The sequence below is a fragment of the Hemibagrus wyckioides genome, linkage group LG12 (genome assembly GCF_019097595.1).
Source record: "Hemibagrus wyckioides isolate EC202008001 linkage group LG12, SWU_Hwy_1.0, whole genome shotgun sequence".
Lineage (NCBI taxonomy): Eukaryota > Metazoa > Chordata > Actinopteri > Siluriformes > Bagridae > Hemibagrus > Hemibagrus wyckioides.
The window spans coordinates 13,063,110-13,089,175 of record NC_080721.1 but is presented as its reverse complement, the minus strand read 5'-3'; the positions used below and the strand labels follow the sequence as shown (position 1 = coordinate 13,089,175).

The following is a 26,066-nucleotide window of genomic DNA, read 5'->3' as shown; positions in this document are numbered from 1 at the left end:
ATTAAAGACAGAGATATTACTTATTGGCCCAAAAACCAGTACACAGAAGCTCTCACAATTCAGCTTGCATCTAGAAGGATGTACTTGTACTACTAGCTCAACAGTGAAAGACCTGGATGTAATATTAGACAGCAACTTATCCTTTGAAAATCATATATCCAATATCACAAAAACAGCCTTCTTCCATCTTAGAAATATTGCCAAGCTTAGGAACAGTTTATCTGTATCTGATGCAGAAAAGCTAGTTCATGCATTCCTGACCTCCAGACTGGACTATTGTAATGCATTACTAGGTGGTTGTCCTGCATCTTCAATAAACAAGCTACAGTTAGTCCAGAATGCAGCCGCCAGAGTTCTTACCAGATCAAGAAAATATGATCATATAACCCCAATATCATCATCCCTGCACTGGCTACCTGTTAAACTTAGAATTGACTACAAATTAGCTCTACTTACGTACAAGGCTCTAATTAGTGTGATTGCGTCAACACTCTTGTTATCGTCACTATTTATTATTATTATTATTATTATTATTATTATTATTATTATTATTATTATTATTATTCCGTTTCCTGGGCGCGCTACTAGTCCTAAACGGTAATAGCTAAAATTCTGGTTCCAGCGCTAAAATGTTCATCATGTGTTTCTTATGTGTGCTTTAACTTTTCATGTTGATAAATATTGTAGTTTATTTTATATTAATTTGTACATGCATTTTTCATGGACTTCACTTCCTGGTTTCCGTACAGTTCGGTCTTTCTCGGGGATTTTCGGTAGGTGCCGTAAACGCATCTGTAGATGTCGTAAACAAGCATGTAAAACAGTACCAGTCCTAAACGGTAATAGATAGAAACATGGTTCCAACGCTGAAATGCTGCTTAGGTGTGATATTACTTTTCATGCTGGTAAGTTTTATAGTTTTTATATGGATTTGTAAATGTATTTTTCACGGACTTCAGACCGCTGGTGTGTGTGTGTGTGTGTGTGTGAGACATCAGCTAGAGTGAGAGAAGAGGTTTGTTTTTTTAAGTCGTATCGTCTTTAAACTGATATTTAAGCAGAGCACACATGCTGGTTCGTTTAGACTTCATATTTTAACTGTAACTTTAGTTTGTGTTTATTATTCGATAATTTTTTGCAGTAGTTTAAGCATGTATAGTTTTTATATATGTAACGGAGGCTCGCGCTAGGTGCCGTGCAGCGAGTTGTATAAAGCCTGTTTCAACTTGCTTATAAGTCGCCTTGCTTTTACTCCCTTTACTCCACTGATCTCAGGAGTATTATAAGCTGCACTTTAGCTTATTTATTAGCGCGCCCGTGCTTAAATTAATTTTTCAGTGCATTTTTACGGACTTCACTTCCTGCACACGCTAGAAACTTGGTTCCAACGTTAAAATGTTGCTCATGTTGTGCTTAAGTGTGCTATTACTTTATATATACACTTTATATATTGTTGTATTGAGTCACATGGCACTGCTGCAAATTAGGATTTTAAAGGAAGATCAACACTAACCAACACGAGCAAAGCTAATTACCATGAACACTGCCAGCTAATGCTCCACAATCCTCCATAAACACTTCCTCTATCCACACTTCCTCCATTTACAATCCCTCCATCCACACTCCCTCCATCCACACTCCCTCCATCCACACTCCCTCCAACCACACTCCCTCCAACCACACTCCCTCCAACCACACTTCCTCCATCCACACTCCCTCCATCCACACTCCCTCCATCCACACTCCCTCCATCCACACTCCCTCCAACCACACTCCCTCCATCCACACTCCCTCCATCCACACTCCCTCCATCCACACTCCCTCCATCCACACTCCCTCCAACCACACTCCCTCCAACCACACTCCCTCCATACACACTCCCTCCATCCACACTTCCTCCATCCACACTCCCTCCATCCACACTCCCTCCATCCACACTCCCTCCAACCACACTCCCTCCAACCACACTCCCTCCAACCACACTCCCTCCATCCACACTTCCTCCATCCACACTTCCTCCATCCACACTTCCTCCATCCACACTCCCTCCATTCACACTCCCTCCATTCACACTCCCTCCATTCACACTCCCTCCATTCACACTCCCTCCATTCACACTCCCTCCATCCACACTCCCTCCATCCACACTCCCTCCATCCACACTCCCTCCATCCACACTCCCTCCATTCACACTCCCTCCATTCACACTCCCTCCATCCACAGTTCCTCCATTCACACTCCCTCCATCCACACTCCCTCCATCCACACTCCCTCCAACCACACTTCCTCCAACCACACTTCCTCCATCCACACTCCCTCCATCCACACTCCCTCCATCCACACTCCCTCCAACCACACTCCCTCCAACCACACTCCCTCCATCCACACTCCCTCCATCCACACTTCCTCCAACCACACTTCCTCCATCCACATTCCCTCCATCCACACTCCCTCCATCCACACTCCCTCCAACCACACTCCCTCCAACCACACTCCCTCCAACCACACTTCCTCCAACCACACTTCCTCCAACCACACTCCCTCCATTCACACTCCCTCCATCCACACTCCCTCCATCCACTCTCCCTCCATCCACACTCCCTCCATCCACACTCCCTCCAACCACACTCCCTCCATTCACACTCCCTCCATCCACACTCCCTCCATCCACACTCCCTCCAACCACACTTCCTCCATCCACACTTCCTCCATCCACACTCCCTCCATCCACACTCCCTCCATCCACACTCCCTCCAACCACACTCCCTCCAACCACACTCCCTCCATACACACTCCCTCCATTCACACTCCCTCCATCCACACTCCCTCCATCCACACTCCCTCCATCCACACTCCCTCCATCCACACTCCCTCCATCCACACTCCCTCCAACCACACTCCCTCCAACCACACTCCCTCCAACCACACTCCCTCCATCCACACTTCCTCCATCCACACTCCCTCCATTCACACTCCCTCCATTCACACTCCCTCCATTCACACTCCCTCCATTCACACTCCCTCCATCCACACTCCCTCCATTCACACTCCCTCCATTCACACTCCCTCCATCCACAGTTCCTCCATTCACACTCCCTCCATCCACACTCCCTCCATCCACACTCCCTCCATCCACACTTCCTCCAACCACACTTCCTCCATCCACATTCCCTCCATCCACACTCCCTCCATCCACACTCCCTCCAACCACTCTCCCTCCAACCACACTCCCTCCAACCACACTTCCTCCAACCACACTCCCTCCATTCACACTCCCTCCATCCACACTCCCTCCATCCACTCTCCCTCCATCCACTCTCCCTCCATCCACTCTCCCTCCATCCACACTCCCTCCAACCACACTCCCTCCATTCACACTCCCTCCATCCACACTCCCTCCATCCACACTCCCTCCAACCACACTTCCTCCATCCACACTTCCTCCATCCACACTCCCTCCATTCACACTCCCTCCATCCACACTCCCTCCAACCACACTCCCTCCAACCACACTCCCTCCAACCACACTCCCTCCAACCACACTCCCTCCAACCACACTCCCTCCATTCACACTCCCTCCATCCACACTCCCTCCAACCACACTCCCTCCATTCACACTCCCTCCATTCACACTCCCTCCATTCACACTCCCTCCATTCACACTCCCTCCAACCACACTCCCTCCAACCACACTCCCTCCATCCACACTCCCTCCATCCACACTCCCTCCATCCACACTCCCTCCATCCACACTTCCTCCATCCACATTCCCTCCATCCACATTCCCTCCATCCACATTCCCTCCATCCACACTCCCTCCATCCACACTTCCTCCATACACACTCCCTCCACACACACTCCCTCCATCCACAATTCCTCCATCCACACTTGGTTTCAGATTTCACACAGGTCTCATTTTTACAAAAGACACGAGACAATCTTATCAGCTGGCCGTATTTTTATTCTGATCTGTTCCAAAGTCATACAGGAGACTCAACAAAACATGTAGAAAGAGGTTCTCTCAGCTAATCAGAACAAATTTGAATTTTCTGGCTATTGCTTCCAGCTTCGGACCAAGGCTGCATCTCCATTTTAGACCTGCTTCATCTTAGTGCTGCATTCGACACTATAGATCATAATATTCTCATAGATCGCTTACAAAATCACATAGGTATGCAGGAACAGGCATTAAAATGGTTTAGATCCTACCTGTCTGATCGATACCACTCTGTAGATTTAAATGGAGAACTGTCCAGTGTAGTGCCAGTGAAATACGGGGTCCCACAAGGGTCAGTTTTAGCACCTCTGCTTTTCTCAGTATACATGCTTCCATCGGGTAACATCATTAGAAGGCATGGGATTAGTTTCCATTGTTATGCCCATGATACCCAGTTATATATCTCATCAAAACCAGATGAAATATTTAATTGGTCTAGACTAACCGAGTGTGTTAAAGATATTAGAGATTGGATGACCGATAATTTTCTATTATTAAAGACAGTGATATTACTTATTGGCCCAAAAACCAGTACACAGAAGCTCTCACAATTCAGCTTGCATCTAGAAGGATGTACTTGTACTACTAGCTCAACAGTGAAAGACCTGGATGTAATATTAGACAGCAACTTATCCTTTGAAAATCATATATCCAATATCACAAAAACAGCCTTCTTCCATCTTAGAAATATTGCCAAGCTTAGGAACAGTTTATCTGTATCTGATGCAGAAAAGCTAGTTCATGCATTCCTGACCTCCAGACTGGACTATTGTAATGCATTACTAGGTGGTTGTCCTGCATCTTCAATAAACAAGCTACAGTTAGTCCAGAATGCAGCCGCCAGAGTTCTTACCAGATCAAGAAAATATGATCATATAACCCCAATATCATCATCCCTGCACTGGCTACCTGTTAAACTTAGAATTGACTACAAATTAGCTCTACTTACGTACAAGGCTTAATTAGTGTGATTGCGTCAACACTCTTGTTATCGTCACTATTTATTATTATTATTATTATTATTATTATTATTATTATTATTATTATTATTATTCCGTTTCCTGGGCGCGCTACTAGTCCTAAACGGTAATAGCTAAAATTCTGGTTCCAGCGCTAAAATGTTCATCATGTGTTTCTTATGTGTGCTTTAACTTTTCATGTTGATAAATATTGTAGTTTATTTTATATTAATTTGTACATGCATTTTTCATGGACTTCACTTCCTGGTTTCCGTACAGTTCGGTCTTTCTCGGGGATTTTCGGTAGGTGCCGTAAACGCATCTGTAGATGTCGTAAACAAGCATGTAAAACATTACCAGTCCTAAACGGTAATAGATAGAAACATGGTTCCAACGCTGAAATGCTGCTTAGGTGTGATATTACTTTTCATGCTGGTAAGTTTTATAGTTTTTATATGGATTTGTAAATGTATTTTTCACGGACTTCAGACCGCTGGTGTGTGTGTGTGCGCGAGACATCAGCTAGAGTGAGAGAAGAGGTTTGTTTTTTTAAGTCGTATCGTCTTTAAACTGATATTTAAGCAGAGCACACATGCTGGTTCGTTTAGACTTCATATTTTAACTGTAACTTTAGTTTGTGTTTATTATTCGATAATTTTTTGCAGTAGTTTAAGCATGTATAGTTTTTATATATGTAACGGAGGCTCGCGCTAGGTGCCGTGCAGCGAGTTGTATAAAGCCTGTTTCAACTTGCTTATAAGTCGCCTTGCTTTTACTCCCTTTACTCCACTGATCTCAGGAGTATTATAAGCTGCACTTTAGCTTATTTATTAGCGCGCCCGTGCTTAAATTAATTTTTCAGTGCATTTTTACGGACTTCACTTCCTGCACACGCTAGAAACTTGGTTCCAACGTTAAAATGTTGCTCATGTTGTGCTTAAGTGTGCTATTACTTTTCATGCTGATAAGTATTATAGTTTATTTTATATTAATTTTTAAATGCATTACGGACTTCAGACCGCTACTGTGTGTGTGTGTGTGTGTGTGTGTGTGACGTCAGCTAGAGTGGGGGTAGAGGTTGGACGCATCGTCTTTAAACTGTTCCCAGCGCGCGCACTAGTTCGTTTAATCTTCATATTTTAACTGTGGCTTTAGTTTGTATTTATTATTTGAGAATGTCTTGCAATAGTTTAAGCATGTACAGCTTTTATATTTGTAACCGAGTGTAGCATTAAGTGCTGTGATGTAAACCTCATCTTTATAAGTTAACTTGCCAGTGATGGTTTTCATCCTTTTGTGGTACTTTGTTAGCGCGTCCGCTTGCCATGCTGGAGACCCGGGTTCGAGACCCGCTCGGAGTTGTATTTGTGTATTATTTCAGAATGTCTTGTAATAGTTTAAGTAACATATCGCTTAAACGGTAATAGATAGAAACATGCTTCCAACGCTAAAATGCTGCTTAGGTGTGATATTACTTTTAATGCTGATAAGTATTATAGTTTATTTACATGGATTTTTAAATGGATTTTTCACGGATTTCAGACCGCTGCTGTGTGTGTGTGAGAGAGTGAGTGTGTGTGTGTGTGTGTGTGTGTGTGTGTGTGTGTACTTGTTTTTCCATTGCAAATGATAGAAAACCTCATTTTAACATGTTTGACAATGTTCCCATAAAATTGGCCCCTTCCATAGGTCCCCACGGGGTCTGTTTCACCGGACAAAAAGTGTGTGTATTAAGTGTGTATCGTGGTGTGTCCCCTATGGGTCAATAATGAAACAACTGTGTGTGCGAATTTTTTGAAAAACGCATATGCTATTGCTATTGCATTAAAAGTTAAACATTCTGATTAAATTCCACTACAACTCTGTGTGTCAGCAAATGACAGAGTAATGAGATAATTACAAAATCACACGTTCTTCCACATTCCTTTAATCTTTAAACAGTAAATAGTACATAAATAATCTTGTATCGGGTTATGTAGCCCAAGTTTCCAGCAAACATGTATAAATCTGGATTTCTGAAAATACCCTAACCCTATCTTTATAACATAGTTTTAAAGTAACTAAATGGTTTACCAGAGTCCTTTTCAAAGTAAAATGTGAAGTAAAGAAACTGATAAATGAGAAGAGGACGTATTCTATAAGGATATGAAATATATTTTAGATATAAAATATTCTAGTAGGGCTGGGTATTCAGTGGGTATTCAGTAGTATTTTATTTCCACTGTAATAGCAGTTGTAGTAGGCTAGCTACACTATATTGCCAAAAGTTTTGGGACACCCCTCCAAATCATTGGCCACAGTTGTATAAAATCAAGCACCTAGGCATGCAGACTGCTTCTACAAACATTTCTGAAAGAATGGGTCACTCTCAGGAGCTCAGTGAATTCAAGTGTGGTACCGTGATTGGTTGCCACCTGTGCAATAAGTCCATTCATGAAATTTCCTCACTATTAAATATTCCACGATCAACTGTTAGTGGTATTATAACAAAGTGGAAGCAATTGGCAACAACAGCAACTCAGCCACGAAGTGGTAGGCCACATAAAATCACAGAGTGGGGTCAGAGCATGCTGTGGCATACAATGTGCAGAAGTCGACAACTTTCTGCAGAGTCAATAGCTTCAGAGCTTTATTTCTGTTCTCTTATTATCTTATTCTCTTATTCTGATATTCTATAAAGCTGCTTTGAGACAATGTCAATTGTTAAAAGTGCTATATAAATAAACGAATTGAATTGAATAGACCTCTGAACTTTGTGGCCTTCAGATCAGCTCAAGAACAGTGCGTAGAGAGCTTCATGGAATGGGTTTCCATGGCTGAGCAGCTGCATCCTTACATCACCAAGTGCAATGCAAAGCATCGGATGAAGTGGTGTAAAGCACGCTGCCTCTGGACTCTAGAGCAGTGGAGACGCGTTCTCTGGAGTGACGAATCACGCTTCTCTGTCTGTCTGATGGACGAGTCTGGGTGTGGTGGTTGTCAGGAAAATGGTGCTTGCCTGACTGCATTGTGCCAAGTGTAAAGTTTGGTGGAGGGGGGGTTATGGTATGGGGTTGTTTTTCAGGGGTTAGTCTTGGCCCCTTATTTCCAGTGAAAGGAACTCTTAATGCTTCAGCATACCAAGACATTTTGGACAATTTCCTGCTTTGTGGGAACAGTTTGGCGATGACCCCTTCCTGTTCCAACATGACTGCACACCAGTGCACAAAGCAAGGTCCATGAAGACATGGATGAGTGAGTTTGGTGAGTCCTGACCTCAACCCCATAGAACACCTTTGAGATGAATTAGAGCGGAGACTGTGAGCCAGACCTTCTCATCCAACATCAGTGCCTGACCTCACAAATGTGCTTCTAGAGGAATGGTCAAAAATTCCCATAAACACACTCCTAAACCTTGTGGAAAGCCTTCCCAGAAGAGTTGAAGATGTTATAGCTGCAAAGGGCGGGACAACTCCATATTAAATCCTACAGATTAAGAATGGGATGTAATTAAAGTTCATTTGCATGTAAAGGCAGACGTCCCAAAACATTTGGCAATACAGTATAGTGTATATCAGGAACAGACTCAGTTAAGACCTTGCACAGAGCAGGTGGATTCTCTCTGGTAAACCAGTTATCCCACTATTAAAAGGAACCGTAATGTGTAGCTGTAAACCTAGCATTAGGAGAAGCTATAGCATAGTACATTTAGTTTACCATTACATTTGCATATCTCATTTTATACAGCTCAGCAATTGAGGGCCAACTGATGTCTAGCAGAAGCAAAATGGTGGTCCCAGGATTTGAACTCATGACCTTCCAATCAGTAATTCAACACCATAACCCCTGAGCTACCCCTACATTAAGAGAAGTTGTAGCAGGTAGCTGTTATCAGCTTAAAGCAAGGACTCGAAGGCCAATTTTATACCCCTTCGCCTACACCGACTCCTGCGTCTAGCCCTTCCCCTTGCCCCTTTAAACAGAGGGGCGAGGTGGAGGGATGAAAATATTCCCCTAAGAAATCGGACACCACTACTACACCGTTACACGTCATCGTACATTGTCGCTAGCTCCTACGTCAAAAGAGATGCGCCGATGTTTGTCACAAACTTCATACAAAACATGCAAGACTGATGGATCATGGTGCAATAAACACAAAACTGTAAGCAATGTTCATTTACATCGTGTTCATGTATTTATGAACATAACCACATGAAAATTGATACCATTGTGTGGTAAAAGATAAGAAAATTCCACTGGATTTTTATTTCTATGTCAAGTCACCGGGTATCAGATATAAAATATGATGTGGGGCTATTGTGTAATCAGATTGTGTAACATTCACAAACTTTTGCGATTTTTTGCGTGCAAAATGACCATAAATATAAACATTGAATTAATATAAAGAAATATAAAAGATTTAATATAAATGAAATATAAAGATTGAATGTAACATAAATCATTTTGGTGAATTAAAATTCGTATTAATTACAAATAATACATTTATGTGTCGCCTTGTTCGCTTGTGCAGCCATGTTGTCGCTGTAGTTGTAGCTTTCTCATACCCCTTTGTTTGAAGTGAGGTCCCGAAAAATCTTCGTTTGAAAGGTTATCTGTCCTTTCGCCTTCCCCCTACCCCTCCTACCGAAAGAGAATTGAGGCACCCCTACCCGTTCATGTGAACACGCAACACAGAGGGGTAGGGCAAAGGCTAGGGGTAAGGGGTAGAATTCGGATTGGGCCTAAAACTCATAGACACTTGCGTGTCAATATCGTGTTTCTTAACACTTTGCTGAGTGAGATTTGCTCGCTGCAAAACTTGCCACCCATTGGCTGCTGTTTCACATGTCTAGTCCTGTACCAAACCTGCAACCTTGGAAGCAGGCCCACTAGCTGGGAGGTTAAAACCCATAATAACTAGTGTATGTCACCAGCCCACTTAATAAGAATACTCTGAGTAAGGTTTGCTCTTTGCACAGCTCTGTACCTACTGACAGCTGTGCCACATGTGCAACCTGCACTGTGTGACAACCAGAGGTGGGAAGTAACAAATTACCTTTACTCATGTTACTGTAATTGAGTAGGTTTTTTTTGTGTAGTTTTTAAAATTTGTCATTTTATTTTTACTTAAGTACGTTTTGTATGAAGTATTGTACCTCACTATATTTTAAATCGCGTGTTACTGAGTAAAAAAATGTAAATAGAAATGAAAGGGGAAAATTGGCGCCACAGAAAAAAATGCACTAAAATGACTAAAAAAGGTGGAGAGGGACAAGTCAGACAGCAGTGGTGCAGACCCAGCTGAAAGCAAAACCCCGTCCAGTTCTTCTGAAGCCACTACTTCCTGGACTGAACTTGCACAGGCAGACTATTGCATGCACGGAGAAAATAAGGGTATGTATCCACTTATCTAACTCTAGGGTAAATGGGAAAATTAGCTACTTTCCCAAGATATCATATGCAGTCCCCACTGACAACAGGCCTGACAACAGGCTAAAAGGCCTGCTAACCTACTAAAGAACTGTGTGTTCACCTGACATACCAGGTCCCCACCACAACTGCCCCTCCCCCATAGACATGAGCTGGCTGCAAGAACAAATGGAGATTTCAGTAACCGTGTGTTCACCTGACATACCTGGGGCCTCATGTACAAAGATTTGCATTGAATTAATACTAAAACATTTCGTACGGGCAAAGCTGTAAATGTGCGTACGCACCAAAAAAATCAGATGTGTCAAACTCTGTGTACGGAGAATCCCACGCATATTCTCTTTGTACATCCCAATTAACTTGAAATTGAGCGCACATGCACGAGCACCAAACCCCACCCTGTCTCCTCCCTCAAATAAATTAATTAAAATATGTAATGAGCCCACTTTGGCAAAATCAAACGGCAAGAAATTGGAAAAAGCAAGCAAGAAACAAAACTTTACGGAAAATGAATTGGAGGGGCGCCTATCAGAGGTAGAAACGAGGGGAAAAAATCTTATTTGGAATGTTGTCCTCTGGAATTAATAACAAAAGAAAAAAAATTGAGTGGGTGAGTTTGGCTGACGCATCCCCCCCGGTCCTATCAAGGCAGCGCCACCGGCATTTCAGCTGTCCAATCACCCGCTCTACAACTGACCGAGTGCGAGAATGGGCATCATTGTATCTGCTCTCTCGGTCAGTTTGTGGGTTGGTGAGGGGGATTAACAGCCACGTCTTTAATGGATAACCGCGGTCTCCTGATAGGCAGTTGAATAATTAAACGCAAAAAAAAATAAACACAACACTTAAATAGAACCATCAACACATCACTCACCAAGAAGCCACCCATCGCGCACCCTGCCAGCTTGGAGCCTCATCCCAACTGTGCTGTTTGTAAGGATGTATGAATCATGCGTTGACCCAGGCCACCTTGCCACAAATTCGTTAGGAGCATTTGTGCATCACATATTATTTGCACATTTATTGAATGGAAATGTTTCCGATTCACGTATGCATATTCTTCTTCAGATGGCACCTTTATATCAATGTGTGTGCAGTCGATCGCTCCGATTAAATTAGGAAAACCGGCTATCGCAGCAAATTGCGCTAATGTTTGGCTGGTCAACTGCATCGTATGGGAACCTTATACACCTGGTAGACATGCGGATGATCCTGTCCCATACAGCTGGCATTGCGCGGCTCAAAGACGACTGGCTTATACCTGAGCGGTCTGCCAGTTCCCTTTGGAATCAATTAATTGCATAATGGATAGAAAAATATGTGAATTAGCCTATTTTATCAATAAAAAATTAATAGCAATGTTTCTCACAGGTGTTGGTGCGACAGACTTGTAGAATAATTTGTTGTCTAATGTTTGCTTTATTGCCTCTATAAGAGGTGCCAACGGACAAAAAACACGAAGAATGTACGTACGCCAGACACGAAGTTGGCGTGGAGGAACGCACGTTTTCACGTTCATTTCTCTGTTAGTAAATCCGACCGTGAAAGCTGGCGTACGCAAGGTTTTTGTGCGTACGCAGCGTTGATGCATGAGGCCCCAGGTCCCCACCACAACCGCCCCTCCCCCATAGACATGAGCTGGCTGCAAGAACTAATGGAGATTTCAGTAACTGTGTGTTCACTGGACATACCAGGTCCCCACCACAACTGCCCCTCCCCCAATAACTAGAGACATGAGATGGCCTCATGAACTCACTGGAAATTTCCAATAACTGTGTGACCTCCTGACATATCAGGTCCCCATTACCAGGGTTTTTTTGGTTAATAATAAAAGCAGTAAGCTAAAATTATTTTCAGTAGACTTTCACTAGTCTTTATAGTTGGATGTTCACCAATAATACTTAAACCAAACACCAATCACCAGTGACAACCGATCAAAATCTGCCTGCTATCATCACTGAAAGATCTAAAACCTGAAAAGATTAAAGAAAAGAAAAAAAAACCCCTAAAACTAAAAACCTAAAAGTCTGCAAAAGCTTTTATTTTATTTTATTTATTACAATGTCTATGATAAAGCGATTGTGAAATGAAAGGAAATTGTGCATGGAGTGTCAGGACGTTGAGTTGGATGATGCAGATGTGAGTTAATAAAAGTTTGTATCGGATTGGGACGCGCTAATTGGGTTGCAGAAGTTCCGTTGAAATTGCCCCGGCGAGTGTGACCACGCCCACGCACGTGGAAGAAAAGAGCCGTCATGGATGAAACAAGGTAAGAGCGTTTTTATATTATTTTAACCATGTCTAATTATAAGTATTGATTGTTTATAGATGTACTGTGATTAAGCAGATCGTTAATTAAGCAAATTAAGGTGGTAATTCGTGTTGTCGGAGGCGACTAGCAAGGTTCGTTTTTGGCAAGCTAACTTGCTAAATTGATTTTTGTTGTAATTGGGTAGGAATTTACTAGATTATTCGATGTTTTGATTATAGTTTAAACAAAATGGCCAGCCATATCCGTCAGGGTTTTTGAAGGCATTAGTAATGATGATGATAGTGCAGAGTTTACATCAGCTTTATAGAGTCAGTGCTTTATGGGATATAAGTGGTAATTAATTGTTTATTTCTTCATTAATCGCGTTTGTGCACTATAAGTAAAAAAAAAAAAAACAGGTTTCATTGGAATCCTTAATCAAACTATCATGTCTGACCCCAACTTCCTAACAAGCTGGAATATGTGAAGAAAATAATTTCACTGGCTTAGGCCTGTCATACATTTCTGGCCAGTGAAATTCTTTTCCTTCATATATCCCTGCTTGTTAGAATGTTGGGGTCAGAGCACAAGGTCAGCCATGATATGGTGCTCCTGGAGCAGAGAGGGTTAAGGGCCCGATCGTGGCAGCTTGATGGCACCTTAACCCCTGAGCTACGACTGCTCCTCACGCATCCTTATGTTCGGTTTAAACATGGTATAAAAGTATTGTTGTATGCTAGCATTTATTGAGTTCTTTTTACTTTTTCAACTGACCAAATAAAACCAACGTAAGGGTGAATAAGAAGGTGATAGAGAGGTTCAGAACTCGCATCACAAGACTCGGGCATCATCATGATGAATGTGCAAGGAGATACGAAGCAAGTCAGAAGGTGAGGCATTTTTACAGTCACCAAATTAATTTCATAAAGGCCTGTTACTAAAGAGGTAGCCTATATCATAGTATTCACAATACTGAAGTTGTTCATTAGGATGTAATGTGGTATGAAATCTCACTGAGACCCAAATGTAACCCAGACATAAATTCAAATCTAATGCATTATACAAATATGTATGACCACAGTTATGAATTAAATTATTACAGGCAAAAGAAAGTGCAATGGAGACACCTGTTACTGAGGAGGCCTCATCTCCCCGCAAAGAAGATATCCTGGCATTACAGTGGATGTGTATGAAATGATCCGTGGTAAGTGTCTGTGTGGATTTTTGAAAAAGAAAAGTAAAAAGAATTCATGACAACTGACTATTTCTGTTAACTTGAACAGGCAGAGTTAGATGCAGATATGGGCAGTGGGCCTTCAAACGTAAATGAGCAAGTGGCCAAACAACCATTGCCTACAGAGAAGACTGGGGTAAGCATGCATGCTGTGATACCATCTTATTAAGCACAACTCCTGTAAACGCAGTTATACCATGCAGAAGACACTGAAGGCATAAATTATCATTGCAGTCATACACTGGTGTTTTAGGATTTGCAAATAGACATATACAGACTGTTCTTTTGCAGCATTGAAGTCTTTGTGATGGTCTTAAAAATGTGCAAATTATTTCGCCTTTACCTAAACCAGAAACAGTAATATTTAAGAAGCCTTTTGGGTGAGAATGATGAATATCAGTAACATTGCTCTATATATTTTTGCTATGTCTCTTACTATCTTACTAGGGGACAGATATATATATATATATATATATATATATATATATATATATATATATATATATATATATATATATATATATATATATATATATATATATATATATATATGAATATATATAATTAATCACTTGTAAGAGTAATGGTAAAGATGACATGAAATCAAAAACTATTAATTGTCTTTGAATGATTTTTTTTTACTTTTACAGAATTTGGCACACATTCTTATCCAGAGTGACCTACAAAAGTTCTTGAAAGACTCTAGTCTCTTAACATTTTACATACTTTTAAAGATTTCTCCATTTGTAGCTATAATTCAACTTTTGCCACTCAGGGGCATGACTCAATTTAATGTCAGATTTATTCTATATCTTCTTTGTTGGGTCTAGCTACAGTTTGCTGAGCAAATTATTACTGGGGTGAATATTAAATGCTGTTTGTTAATTTTAATTCTATGTAAATTCCTTAGTTTCTCTTACAGATTTTCTGTTTTAGGTCTCAATTGCACTGAACTGCTGAACAAGCAATTTAATGAAGTCTTTTTTTGTCAAAGTGCAGGCATAACATTAAATATGTAACTATGTGAAATTAGCAAAGGTGAAGGTTGGGAAAATGTTTTGTTGTACATTTGTACATTGTACCTTGTTTTATGTGAATCTTGGATGTTGCATGAACTTTCAGTGGACGCTGGGACCAGATATCCACTTTGATTCTGGTTTTAAACCGAAACCACTTTATTTATTTCTAGCTTGCCAGACAAGACCGGACCAGTTCCACCTCAGAGGACATTACTGGTATTGAAAACAGTGAGGATGATTATGTACCCGAATCTGAGAGCTGTTCAGAAGACTCTGAAGAGACTCCACAGAAAAGATCCAAAGTTGGTTCTCAGCCCAGTGCCTCATCATCTACCTGTGTGACATCAGATATCAGTCAGAATGCAGACAAGGACACGGGAACTCTGCCAGACAATGACCGTAGCAGTGACGTGTCAATCATGCAACTGAAAAAGACTTCAGATGGTCAAAGGATGTATAACAAAAAACAATATTGTTTTTACTGCTCCAAGCCATTCTGCAAAATGGCAAGACACTTGTCTCAAGTTCACAAGAATGAGCTGGAGGTAGCAAAGGCCCTTTCTTTTCCAAAGGGATCTAAAGAGAGAAGAATCAATCTGAATCTGCTGAGAAACAAAGGTAATCTTGTACACAACACAAATGTTCTGAAAAATGGAAAAGGAGATTTGGTTCCACGACAACAACCTTCTGCTACATATGTTGATATTAAAGATTATATGCACTGTTTGAACTGCCAAGGCCTGTTCAGACGAAAGGCACTTTGGAGGCATATGGCAAGGTGCAACTTGGCAAAGCAATGCCAGGCCACAAAACCAGGCAGATCCAGAGTCCAAGCACTCTGTGCTTATGCACAGCCTGTTCCGAATGGAGTAAGTAAAAAATTATGGAAACTGATCAGTGATATGAAGCAAGATGAAGTAACGCAGGCAGTTAAAAGTGATACATGCATCAAATTTGGAGAACACTTGTGCAACAAAATGGGTGGTGACAAAACCAAGCATGAATACATCAGAACTAAAATGCGTGAGGCTGGAAAGTAGTTGGTGTGTGCTAGGAAAGTGGGAAAGCTTCAGGGTATCAAAGACTTTTTTTTTTTATACCCTCAAACTTCCATCATGTCATCCAGGCTGTTAAAGATACCTCAGGATACCGAGATGAAGATGAAGTCTTCACAGTTCCATCTTTGGCACTGAAACTGGTGCACAACCTTAAAAAAATGGCTGATATCGCCGAGTGTGAAGCAGTGATTGCAGGAGAGGAAAATGATGTCCAGGAAGTCAAAAGGTTCAAGCAATTGTATACCACCAAATGGAATGAATATGTATCAGCATCAGCACTGAGGCCAAGTGGAACTCTCCAGAACTTCTCCCTTTTACTGAGGATATTAAAAAAAATGCACATGTATCTAAGAAGTAAAACTAAACTGCACCAACAAAAGCTCAGAAATGAGAAAAGTCAGAAGAATTGGTCAAATCTTGCTCAACTCGCACTATGTGATGATTTTGTTTAACCGCAGGAGGGCAGGAGAAGTAGCAAAAATGAAGCTGAATTCGTATCTTCTTCGAAATACATCTGTTCTGCATTCTGATGTTGCGGATGCTTTATCTGAACTTGAGCAGGAACTCTGTCAGCATTTCCAACGTGTTGAAATCAGAGGCAAACGAGACAGAAAGGTTCCAATACTCCTAACTCCAAGTATGCTGGAATCTATGGAGCTATTTGTAAAGAGCCGTCAAACATGTGGCATACCTGACGAGAATCAGTATTTTTTTGCAAAGCCTTTGACAGAGTCATCATATTGCAAAGGCCCAGATTGCATCAGAGTAGCTGCCCGACAGTGTGGAGCCAAACATCCTAGCACTTTGTCATCCACAAAGCTGCGAAAACACTTTGCGACATTATCTAAAGTGCTAAATCTGACTGATATCATGTCCCAGGAAATCTGCCAATTGGTCCAACTCTGTGTCAGAGTCCATAGAAAGTTTTACCGGTTGCCTGAAGGTACATTGCAGCTAGCGAAGATCAGCAAGGTGCTAATGGCCCTCGAACAGGGAAGAATGTCAGAATTCAAGGGCAAAAACCTTGATGAAATTAATGTGGAGCCTTACAGTAAGGGCATGTGACGTATGTGACTTATACATTCTTTATCGCCTGTTTAGTGTAATTTCAAGGAAAGCTTTTGTGCAACTTTGTATGCTTTTCTATGCATTACAGAAAAGGTGCAGTTGGGTAGTGATGTGTCTGAAAGTGAGGATGAAGATGGTGAGAGTGAGATTCCGCAGCGAAACAAGCGACGTCACTGCTCTTCAACATCTGCAGGTAGCGTCAGAGCTATAGTCTGATGAAAATGGACTTGCTTGGCTGTTTTTATTGCAGTTGTAAACAGACCTGCTTTATGTCTTCAGATTGTCAAATTGTGTTGGTTTTTTTGTAGGTTGAATGGCGATAAAGAATATTTTCATGTAGCTATTTGTATATGCTCATACAAAAACATTTGTTAATATAAATGATGTGAATTGCAAACAGCTAAACCGGGCTAGTCAACCATTGCATGGCTTTCTGTCCGTCATTGTTTGGTTTTGGTGAGTGTCCAGGTAAAGTCTTTTTCTCTGTCTTTCAGAGGAATCTTCAGTTGGCAAGCAAGTCTTCACAGGAGAGTCAGATACCACGATACCAAGCGACGTCAGTCTCCTTCAAGATCTATAAGTAGCCTCAGAGCTGTGGTCTGAGAATGAGCAGTTATTGCCTGTTAAGTATTTTTGTCCCTCTAATTGAATCAAAGCTTGTTTATTCATTGCGTGACATAACCCAATTCACCAGGAAGCTAGCGATAAAGACGATGTTGATTCTAACATTTTTTGTGTGCTAATATACAGTGCTGCCCATAACTCCCAAGTATTCGCAGTCAAACAGTCTGACCTTCCTATAACCTTATGCATTGCTTGTATTTTTATTTATTTATTTTTTTTACTCATTTTCATTTGGTTTTTGGTTCTGGTGTTCCAGTGTTGAAGTGTTTAGTTGCTTTGTGTTACAGAAGAACCTTCATTTGGTTCTAAGCCTGCAAAGGAGAAAGAGACACCACAACAAAGGAAACCATGTTGGTCACCTTCAAAGTCAGGTAAAGGGTCAAGCCAGTTACATAGTTGAAGTTATATAATGTTACAGAATTTCTTGTAGATATTTTTATTCACTGTATTTGTGTTATGTGTGCAAGAGATTTAAAGGTTAAAAGATCTCATATAACTGAGGATTGATTATTGCCTTCTGGTGAAATTATTTTCTTCTTTAGGTTTGTCGAAATGCCCAAAATGAAAATGGACAGAAGAGGAGGTGAAGGCGGTCGAAAACAGTTTTCTGTTGCATTCAGAGAAGGGTTCATTGCAAATTGTTCATCACAAACTGTTGACTCCATAGCTAAAATAAGCTACAAAAAATAAAGTTCTGTCAGAACTACTTTTGACAAAAGATGATTTGTTTGAATTTTTCAGTACAGTTCTGTTTGTTGGCAGCAAGAAGTACCTGCTGACCTGTGTGCTAAAAATGGTTGATTAAGGATTTTGAGGTGAGGTCCCCATCAGGAACCTCAGAGTCATACATTTGCATATCAAAACATTACGTCACAGGTCCCCACGAGGGTGTTCTACCTGACGGGGTCCCCACCGGTTTGTGAAATGTCTGGTCAGTCTTCTGAGGGGCAGAGCCATTTTTTCAAGTGATGGCTGTATTAACAAATGCAAATAGTGTGGATCAGTTCCTGTCATGTCTGTAGCCCATTCAGAAAGGGTGGTCCCCACCAGTCTGCATCCTGTCATGTGTCCCCACCGTGTAGCAAAAACCGGTGTGTGTGTGACGTCAGCTAGAGTGAGGGAGGAGGGGTGTTTTTTTTAATTATTTGAGCATGTCTTGCAATAGTTTAAGCAACATATTCACAATCATACTCGCATTTTCTTCTGGAAATGCAGCATTCTAGTTGGTTTAGCTCCTGCATATCTAACCAGTCTTCTAACACATTACAATCCGCCACGCTATAGATAGCAAAATTCCGGACTTCTGGTAGTTCTCAGAATATCCACCAAAGGAGGTAGAGCGTTTTTGTATTTAGCTCCAAAACTTTGGAATAGTCTTCCTGACAGGGTTTCGGGGCTCAGACACAGTCTCCCAGTTTAAATGTAGACTAAAGACTTATCTCTTCAGCCTGGCATATATTTAACACATCCCATAACCTTGTGCTCCAGTACATCTGATTAAATGCACATTATCATCTAGTACTGCTAATATTATGAACAGCAGCTACGCTAATGCTGTTCCTTTGTTTCCCTACTTCTACCCATCCCGAGGCATACAGAGACTGTGCCGGCTCCAGTGGCATCCGGAGATGGACCGGCTCCAGCCGGGTTCTGCTTGGGAGGATTGGGATATTCAAAGCAACGCTGTGGACAACAACCTCCTTTTTGATTTACATAACACTATACACATGCTGTATCTGCATCACACAATTGTCACCCAAATGAGGATGGGTTCCCTTTTGAGTCTGGTTTCTCTCAAGGTTTCTTCCTCATACCATCTAAGGGAGTCGCCTCAGTCACCTCAGGCTTGCTCACTTGGGATAGCATCTAGGACTGTTTGTCTGTTTATATGTTTGTTGTTTTCTTATGTCGTTTCTCATGTAAAGCTGCTTTGAGACAATGCTCTTTGTTAAAAGCGCTATACAAAAATGAATTGAATTGAATAGAATATTGGGGGAAAACCCAGCAGTACTCATCACCACTTGGAAGCATGTAGCATGGTGGTGGTAGCATCATGTTAAGCAATTACATTTAGCTCTTGGTTGCTTTTGAATGTTCTCAGCATAGAATCTGGAGCTCTTGCTTGCTAACACCGTGTGACTCACTATGATGTCGTATGAGATGCAAACAATCCACGTGTTCTCATCTGTGTTTATTATGAAATCATTCTGCTGCCCCCTAGTGGTACAGAGAGTTATTTCATTTCACACAGGCGTCATTTCACAAAAGATACGACACATGTTGCTGGTTTTTCAGCATCAGCTTTGTGTTTCAACAGCCAAAGTTATTTATTGAGTGTTCTGGGCTGAAGAAGAATAAAAAAAAAAAATCTGTCAGGAAGCAGTGACCCCACACTGCAGGAGAACTCCAGGACGGAACAGTCTGAGGTTATAAATAGAGGCAATATTTTTAACCCATGGCCATTTTTAGGCAAATGTAATCTATCAGTGCACAGACACCGAAAAGGAGAGAATGTGGATCAGAGACACGCCTAAAGCCCGGGTTCTAGTCTGCAGTATTTATGGAACATCTCAGAGAAGAACAAAGGAGACTGTTCTCATGTCTCCTGACACTCTATCTCTCTATTTAGTACAACACAATCTACCAGACCTCAGTGATGTTTTTGAGGCCATGTGAGATTGATCCCTCTCTCTCTCTCTCTCTCTCTCTCTCTCAGTAATATACAGTAGTAGTATACTCAATACTATAGTTATTGATTATCCAGACTCTTGTGAGATTGTTCTTTCTCTCTCTCTCTCTCCCCAATTCTCTCTCTCTCACGGTCGGTGTATTTTAGCTGATGTGTGCAGTGGCTGAGGGTAGAGACAGCAACTCAGGTTTAATATACTGGCAGTTCAGTTGATGTGAATATGATGTACACACACTGACCCACTGCTGACTCGGCGCTTCCTCCCTGTAAGAGCCTCTTTCACTCTCTCCCTCTCTTTATCCCTCTTTTTGTCCAACATTTCAATCCCAAACTTCTTCCTCTCTCTCTTTCTACTCTGTGTGTTTGTCTAAATCTACTAAGACAGATGTTTTAGAATAATTAGGCACCATTGTAGCAGTGACAATTCACTGACACCTACACACACGTTCAAATAAACTTTTTTTTTCTCCTTAGAGCATCAGAACCATGCGCGTGAGTTAGTAAGAAATGCTGATCTGTCACAGTGGAGCGCCATCGTCATCCTGTCAGGGGATGGGCTTCTGTTTGAGGTTGGTCTGTGTGTGTGTGTGTGTGTGTGTGTGTGTGTGTGTGTGTGTGTGTGTGTGTGTGTGTGTGCGCGCGCGTGTGTGTGTGAAAATAACTTCAGGGGGGTGGATTGTCCTGCAGGTGATCAATGGTTTGATGGAGAGGGAGGACTGGGATGCAGCGATCCGCACGCCCCTTGGCATTCTCCCTGGAGGATCTGGCAACGCGCTGGCCGCATCAGTGCACCATTACACACAGTGAGTACTGACATAACACACACACACCTTTCAGTGAGATTAGAATGTGTGTCGAACTGTAGAAGTAGAACCGACTGTCGGTTAAACGGCAGGCCAGCGGATGACTATTAAAATGCTGCCTCAGTACACTGTTAGATACAAACAAAGTCTCTCATGACTCATGGACATTCTTGGATAACTAACCAAACTAAGCATTTACATGACATATCATTGCATTGCATTCTGGGACTTTTCCAACTTGTACACCAATGCCTTCCCAATTTCTATGCCATCATTACTTTGATGGTCTGTTTATCAGAGCTAACAGCAAAATCTGACCACAATGCCATATGGTTTAAGATTGCTGGACATTTTCATTCTGTTGACCAACAGAGTAAGTGTACTAGTGATAACCAAGTCTCACTGTGACATCAGCCCGCAGACCACCACTAAATTCTCACAGGAATAACTCTACCAATAAATTCAGGGTCAGTGATGGGCTAGTGTACTGTTTTAGCTTGTGTTCTGGTTGAATATTATGTGACTTAAGATGGAGTCTGAAACGTTTCACACCATTTTCTCAGTATCTAGAGTGACTTGAAGTATCTATCTGATACTGGTTCACTAGGTCACAGACTAAGATTACCATCAGTCTAAAAACTCTGTTAGGAAATAATATAGCCAGACATTTCATAAATATTTGAAGTGCTAGTTTTTCAGGATGAGATCAGTGTCATCTCAAAGACAGCCAGCGCCTCAGCTGTTTGGACATCTATGGGAAGTTCATTCCACCATCCAAGTGAGAGAAGTCTTGATGTGTACCTCCCTGAGCACTCTAATGGGGTCATTTATATGCATAGGACACAGGAAATTAAACAGCAGAGAAATATTCATCATCCTAAGCACCCAGAGTCATAGATTTCACATAGTTTATGTGAGACAGCACAGGCAGAAGGATGAGTGGGAGGATGGGATGTTCTGTGTGTGTGTGATGAACGTGGCAATATTTGACATAAAAATCTGTTTAAAAATACAGAAGTTATCCCTGTTGGAAACAAAACTGGTACCTAATTTAATACTAAGATATAATAAATATCTTTTTCAAGCTAATCCATATCAGGAGATGCAGAACAGTTTTACTGTACAGTGTACAATTTACATTATAGATGTTTTTGTGTACATCCTATCAGTAAATATTGTATATGTGTGTCACAGAGCTGGCCCTGCACTGGGTGAGGACTTGCTGTTAAGCTGTTGTTTCCTGCTCTGTAAAGGTCTGGTGTCCCCCCTGGACATCGTCTCCGTGCGTCTCTCCTCCGGACCCCGTCTCTTCTCCTTCCTGTCGCTCGCCTGGGGCTTCGTGGCTGATGTGGATATTGAGAGTGAAAAGTTTCGCCAAGTCGGTGCCATGCGTTTCCTCGTGGGCACTCTTCTGCGTCTGGCATCTTTACGCACCTACCAGGGCAGGCTAGCATTCCTGTCAGCTAGAGACGATGACTCCAACTCGCCATCGATTTCCTCATCTCATCCTTGTTCCTCGTTTCGTTCTTCTGTTCAGTGTAAACCACACATGCAGGGGCAGACCAGCAATCAACATGAATGCACAAGTGAAAGCACACACCATGATCATTTTCTACTCCCCAAAAATGACAGGCTAGTAGATGACCTCTTGAATCCTATTGGAGATCCGGTACCAACAGATTGGACCATAGAAAAGGAGCAAGATTTTGTATTGGTTCTGGCGACCTGTCACTCACACCTGGCAGAGGAGCTGATGGTGTCACCGGGTGCTCGGCCTGATGATGGACACCTTCACCTGCTTTACGTGACAGCAGGAATATCGCGGCCAGCCTTGCTTCGGCTCTTCCTGGCCATGGAGAAAGGAACACACCTGACTTGTGAGTGTCCACATCTGAGGTACCGGCGTGTTCAAGCACTGAGGCTTGAGCCAATCACGAAGCCTGGAGTCATTACTGTGGATGGGGAGCAGGTGGAGTATGGGCCAATTCAAGCTCAGGTACACAAGGGATACGGCAGGATCATATGCGGATGACCTCCGCTAAAGAGGCCATTCTAACTGATGGTAGCAATTGGAATCTCAAGTTGATCTTGTTTGGTTTAGACACCGTCTTTTTACTTGATGATTGAAAAGTGCAACGTGGACTACGCAAGATTTTGTAAACTCTAATACAAGTACATTTTTTAATACTAAGAACTACTTTAACTTACCAGAAACATGGGTTTAGTCCCAAAACAGTTCTGTGTAGAACAACCAAAGGTAGACTTTTTCTTATTGTAATGAGAAATTCTGTGTTCTGTCTGATGTTTGTGCTCAGCATGTGCTGGCAGATGTATGTGTATGAGTCAGGGATCTATAGGAGTACATTATGATACTAGCAAAAGCACATACTAGCTGGCTTGAACCCACTCAAATCAGTGCTGCTCACTGGGGGTTTTAACTATATTTACCTCTCTCAGTGAAGTGTGAATATTGTACCTAGAGCCCTTCTAAAGGAGAACATGAGAAGGTCATCGAAACACTGTTCAGGGCTTGCATGGGGGAGATGAAAATGGCATTGTATACAGTGGTACTGCCAAGCTTGTTCTTTCTCCATGTGACTGTAGATACCACCCTTGTTCCTTGAGTTTAAATCAAGCCATAATATACACTGACCAGGCATAACATTATGACCACCTGTCTGATATTGGGTTTGTTCCCTTTTTTGCTCACCCATCATGCACTGTGTATTCCGACACCTTTCTCTCACACCCAGCATTAACTTCTTCAGCAATTTGAGTACAGTAGCTCGTCTGTTGGATCAGATCACCTTCATCAAACTCGCTCAAATCTTTACACTTGTCCATTTTTCCTGGTTCTAACACATCAACTTTGAGGACAAAATGTTGACTTGCTGCCTAATATATCCCACCCACTAACAGGTGAGGAGATCATCAGTATTGTTCACTTCACCTCTCACTGCTCACAATGTTATGCCTAATCAGTTTATTCAGAACATCTGGTCCAGTTCTATGGGGCACCTATAAAGGTGCATTGAAACTATTCTCGGTATGAGGTCTGGCTTAATCCTTTGCATGAAACTCACCAGCAATTCTAGAACTGCAGGTGATATTCACTTCGTGTTGCTGGTTGTAGAACTCAAGGTGACAAACTAGAGCTCCAGTTGTTGCCCTGGAGTCAGGGTTTCTAGAAGTTGCTCGACTTTAGCTGTTAACTCATGATCTAAAACTTTAGCCCACAGTTTTAGAGCTGCAATTGATTATTTCTGACCCAATACCAGTGGTTTTGTAATTTATGCTACCAGACTTAGACCTCCAGTTGATTACTGCTGACCTGAAGTCTGGAAGTTTAGCTAACAGTTTTAGAACTTCACTTGATTCGATTTGACCTAATACTGTTGACCTGTGGTTCTAGAAAGTAAGCTAGAGGCTAATAAATCCAGTTGATTATTGCTGAGCTGATGTCAGTGGTGTTATCCCTCAACTTGTAGACATCAGATATGAAGTTGGTAGTTCAAGAACAGCTAATATTATCAGAGCTATACAGCTGATAATCACTGATCTAAAGATGGTGCATTATTAACAGATGGCTGATTCTATGGATCTAGATTTCCAGCTGATAATTTGGTGAGATAATTGCTAAACTGGGTTTAATGGTTTTAAACCTCCAGTTGGTATTAGCTGACTTGTAGTTAGTGGTTCTTGGGATCCAGTTGGTTATTTTCTGATGTAAAGTTTTAACAGATAATTTGGTGGTCTGAGGTTCCAAATCTTCAGTCTGATGTTATTGTCTGTGATTCTAGAACTGTAGCTGATCTAAAGATGGTGAATTTTAGCAGGTAACTGATTCAAAGGGTCTAAATTTCCAGCATATCATTTGGTGACGTGACTTGGAGATCAAGTTTTGATCATTTCTGACAGTCAGTGTTTTGGGCTTTGGATTTCTGATTATAAGTTTCAATCCAAGTAACCCCAAGATGTCCGATCAGGAGCCTCTGCCAAATTATTGAAACGACCCCACTTATCTTGAGTCTAGCTTTGATTAGCCTAACTATGAGGCTATATTTCCCTCAGTTCTTTTTCCTGTTCCATGCTGCAGCACAGGGTGACCCTCACACCTTCTCATGCCTTTACAGAAGCTTCTAGACTTATCTTATAAGCGTTATGTTTGTTTTTCTAGATGTTATTTGTTATAAAACGTAGAAAAGCAATAAGAGAGGTATTCCACACACGAAAAAGCCACTTATACAAGTAGTACTGTAGTGTAGACCAGTAAACACAACCATAATGTCCTTATTACCAATAGCATGTATTGGTTTGTCATTTTTTATGCAGTTAGTAAAAATATTATATATTCATACAGCAATTACCAAGAATTATAAACACGGTTTTTATAAGGCTTTAACAAAATTATTGAATTTGCATTGTAGCAGTCTGCTATTATAATACTTTTAATACTGTACTGTTATATAACAATAGCAATATGTAATACAGTATAGGGTATATTATTTGTAATAGTAGTTACATACTCTATAATACTCTTGAGTCGATGTGTTATGTATATAATGTGTTTAGTCTGATGTTATTGTCAGATCTATGTATAAAAAACAAATTAATGAGGAATAATAAATCAGTAGAGTTTAGAATTCAGTCTCGGACGCAAAGACGTGCTAATCAGAATCAGACGTCTGCTTTCATGTCTGTCATCATTCGTTCGACGTGAGCTCAGAATTGTTATTAAGGCAACTGAATAAAACACTCTTTTATATTTTTCCATATACAATATTCTGTTTTTTTTTCTGTCAGACAATATAACGCTGATATAGACATATAGCATAATAAAGTACATGAATGTCTCTTCCCCTTTGATGAATGTCTCTGTCAATATTATACCTTCAGATGTGTCACTATAATATAACACTTTTTATCTGCTTAAAGTTACACTTAATGTGGAAAGT

General features: G+C 41.4%; 1 protein-coding gene across 1 annotated transcript in view; it reads left to right on the top strand.

Annotated features, from left to right (window-relative positions):
• LOC131362793 (sphingosine kinase 1) overlaps window positions 1–25,964 on the top strand; it is a 41,020-nt gene extending 15,056 nt beyond the window's left edge. The window contains exons 3-5 of the mRNA XM_058405078.1: window positions 20,783–20,877; window positions 20,996–21,111; window positions 22,306–25,964. Coding sequence (XP_058261061.1) covers window positions 20,783–20,877; window positions 20,996–21,111; window positions 22,306–23,143 — 1,049 coding nt within the window. The 3' untranslated portion in view covers window positions 23,144–25,964. The remainder of the gene's footprint in view (window positions 1–20,782; window positions 20,878–20,995; window positions 21,112–22,305) is intronic.
• Window positions 25,965–26,066: the final 102 nt, after the last annotated feature.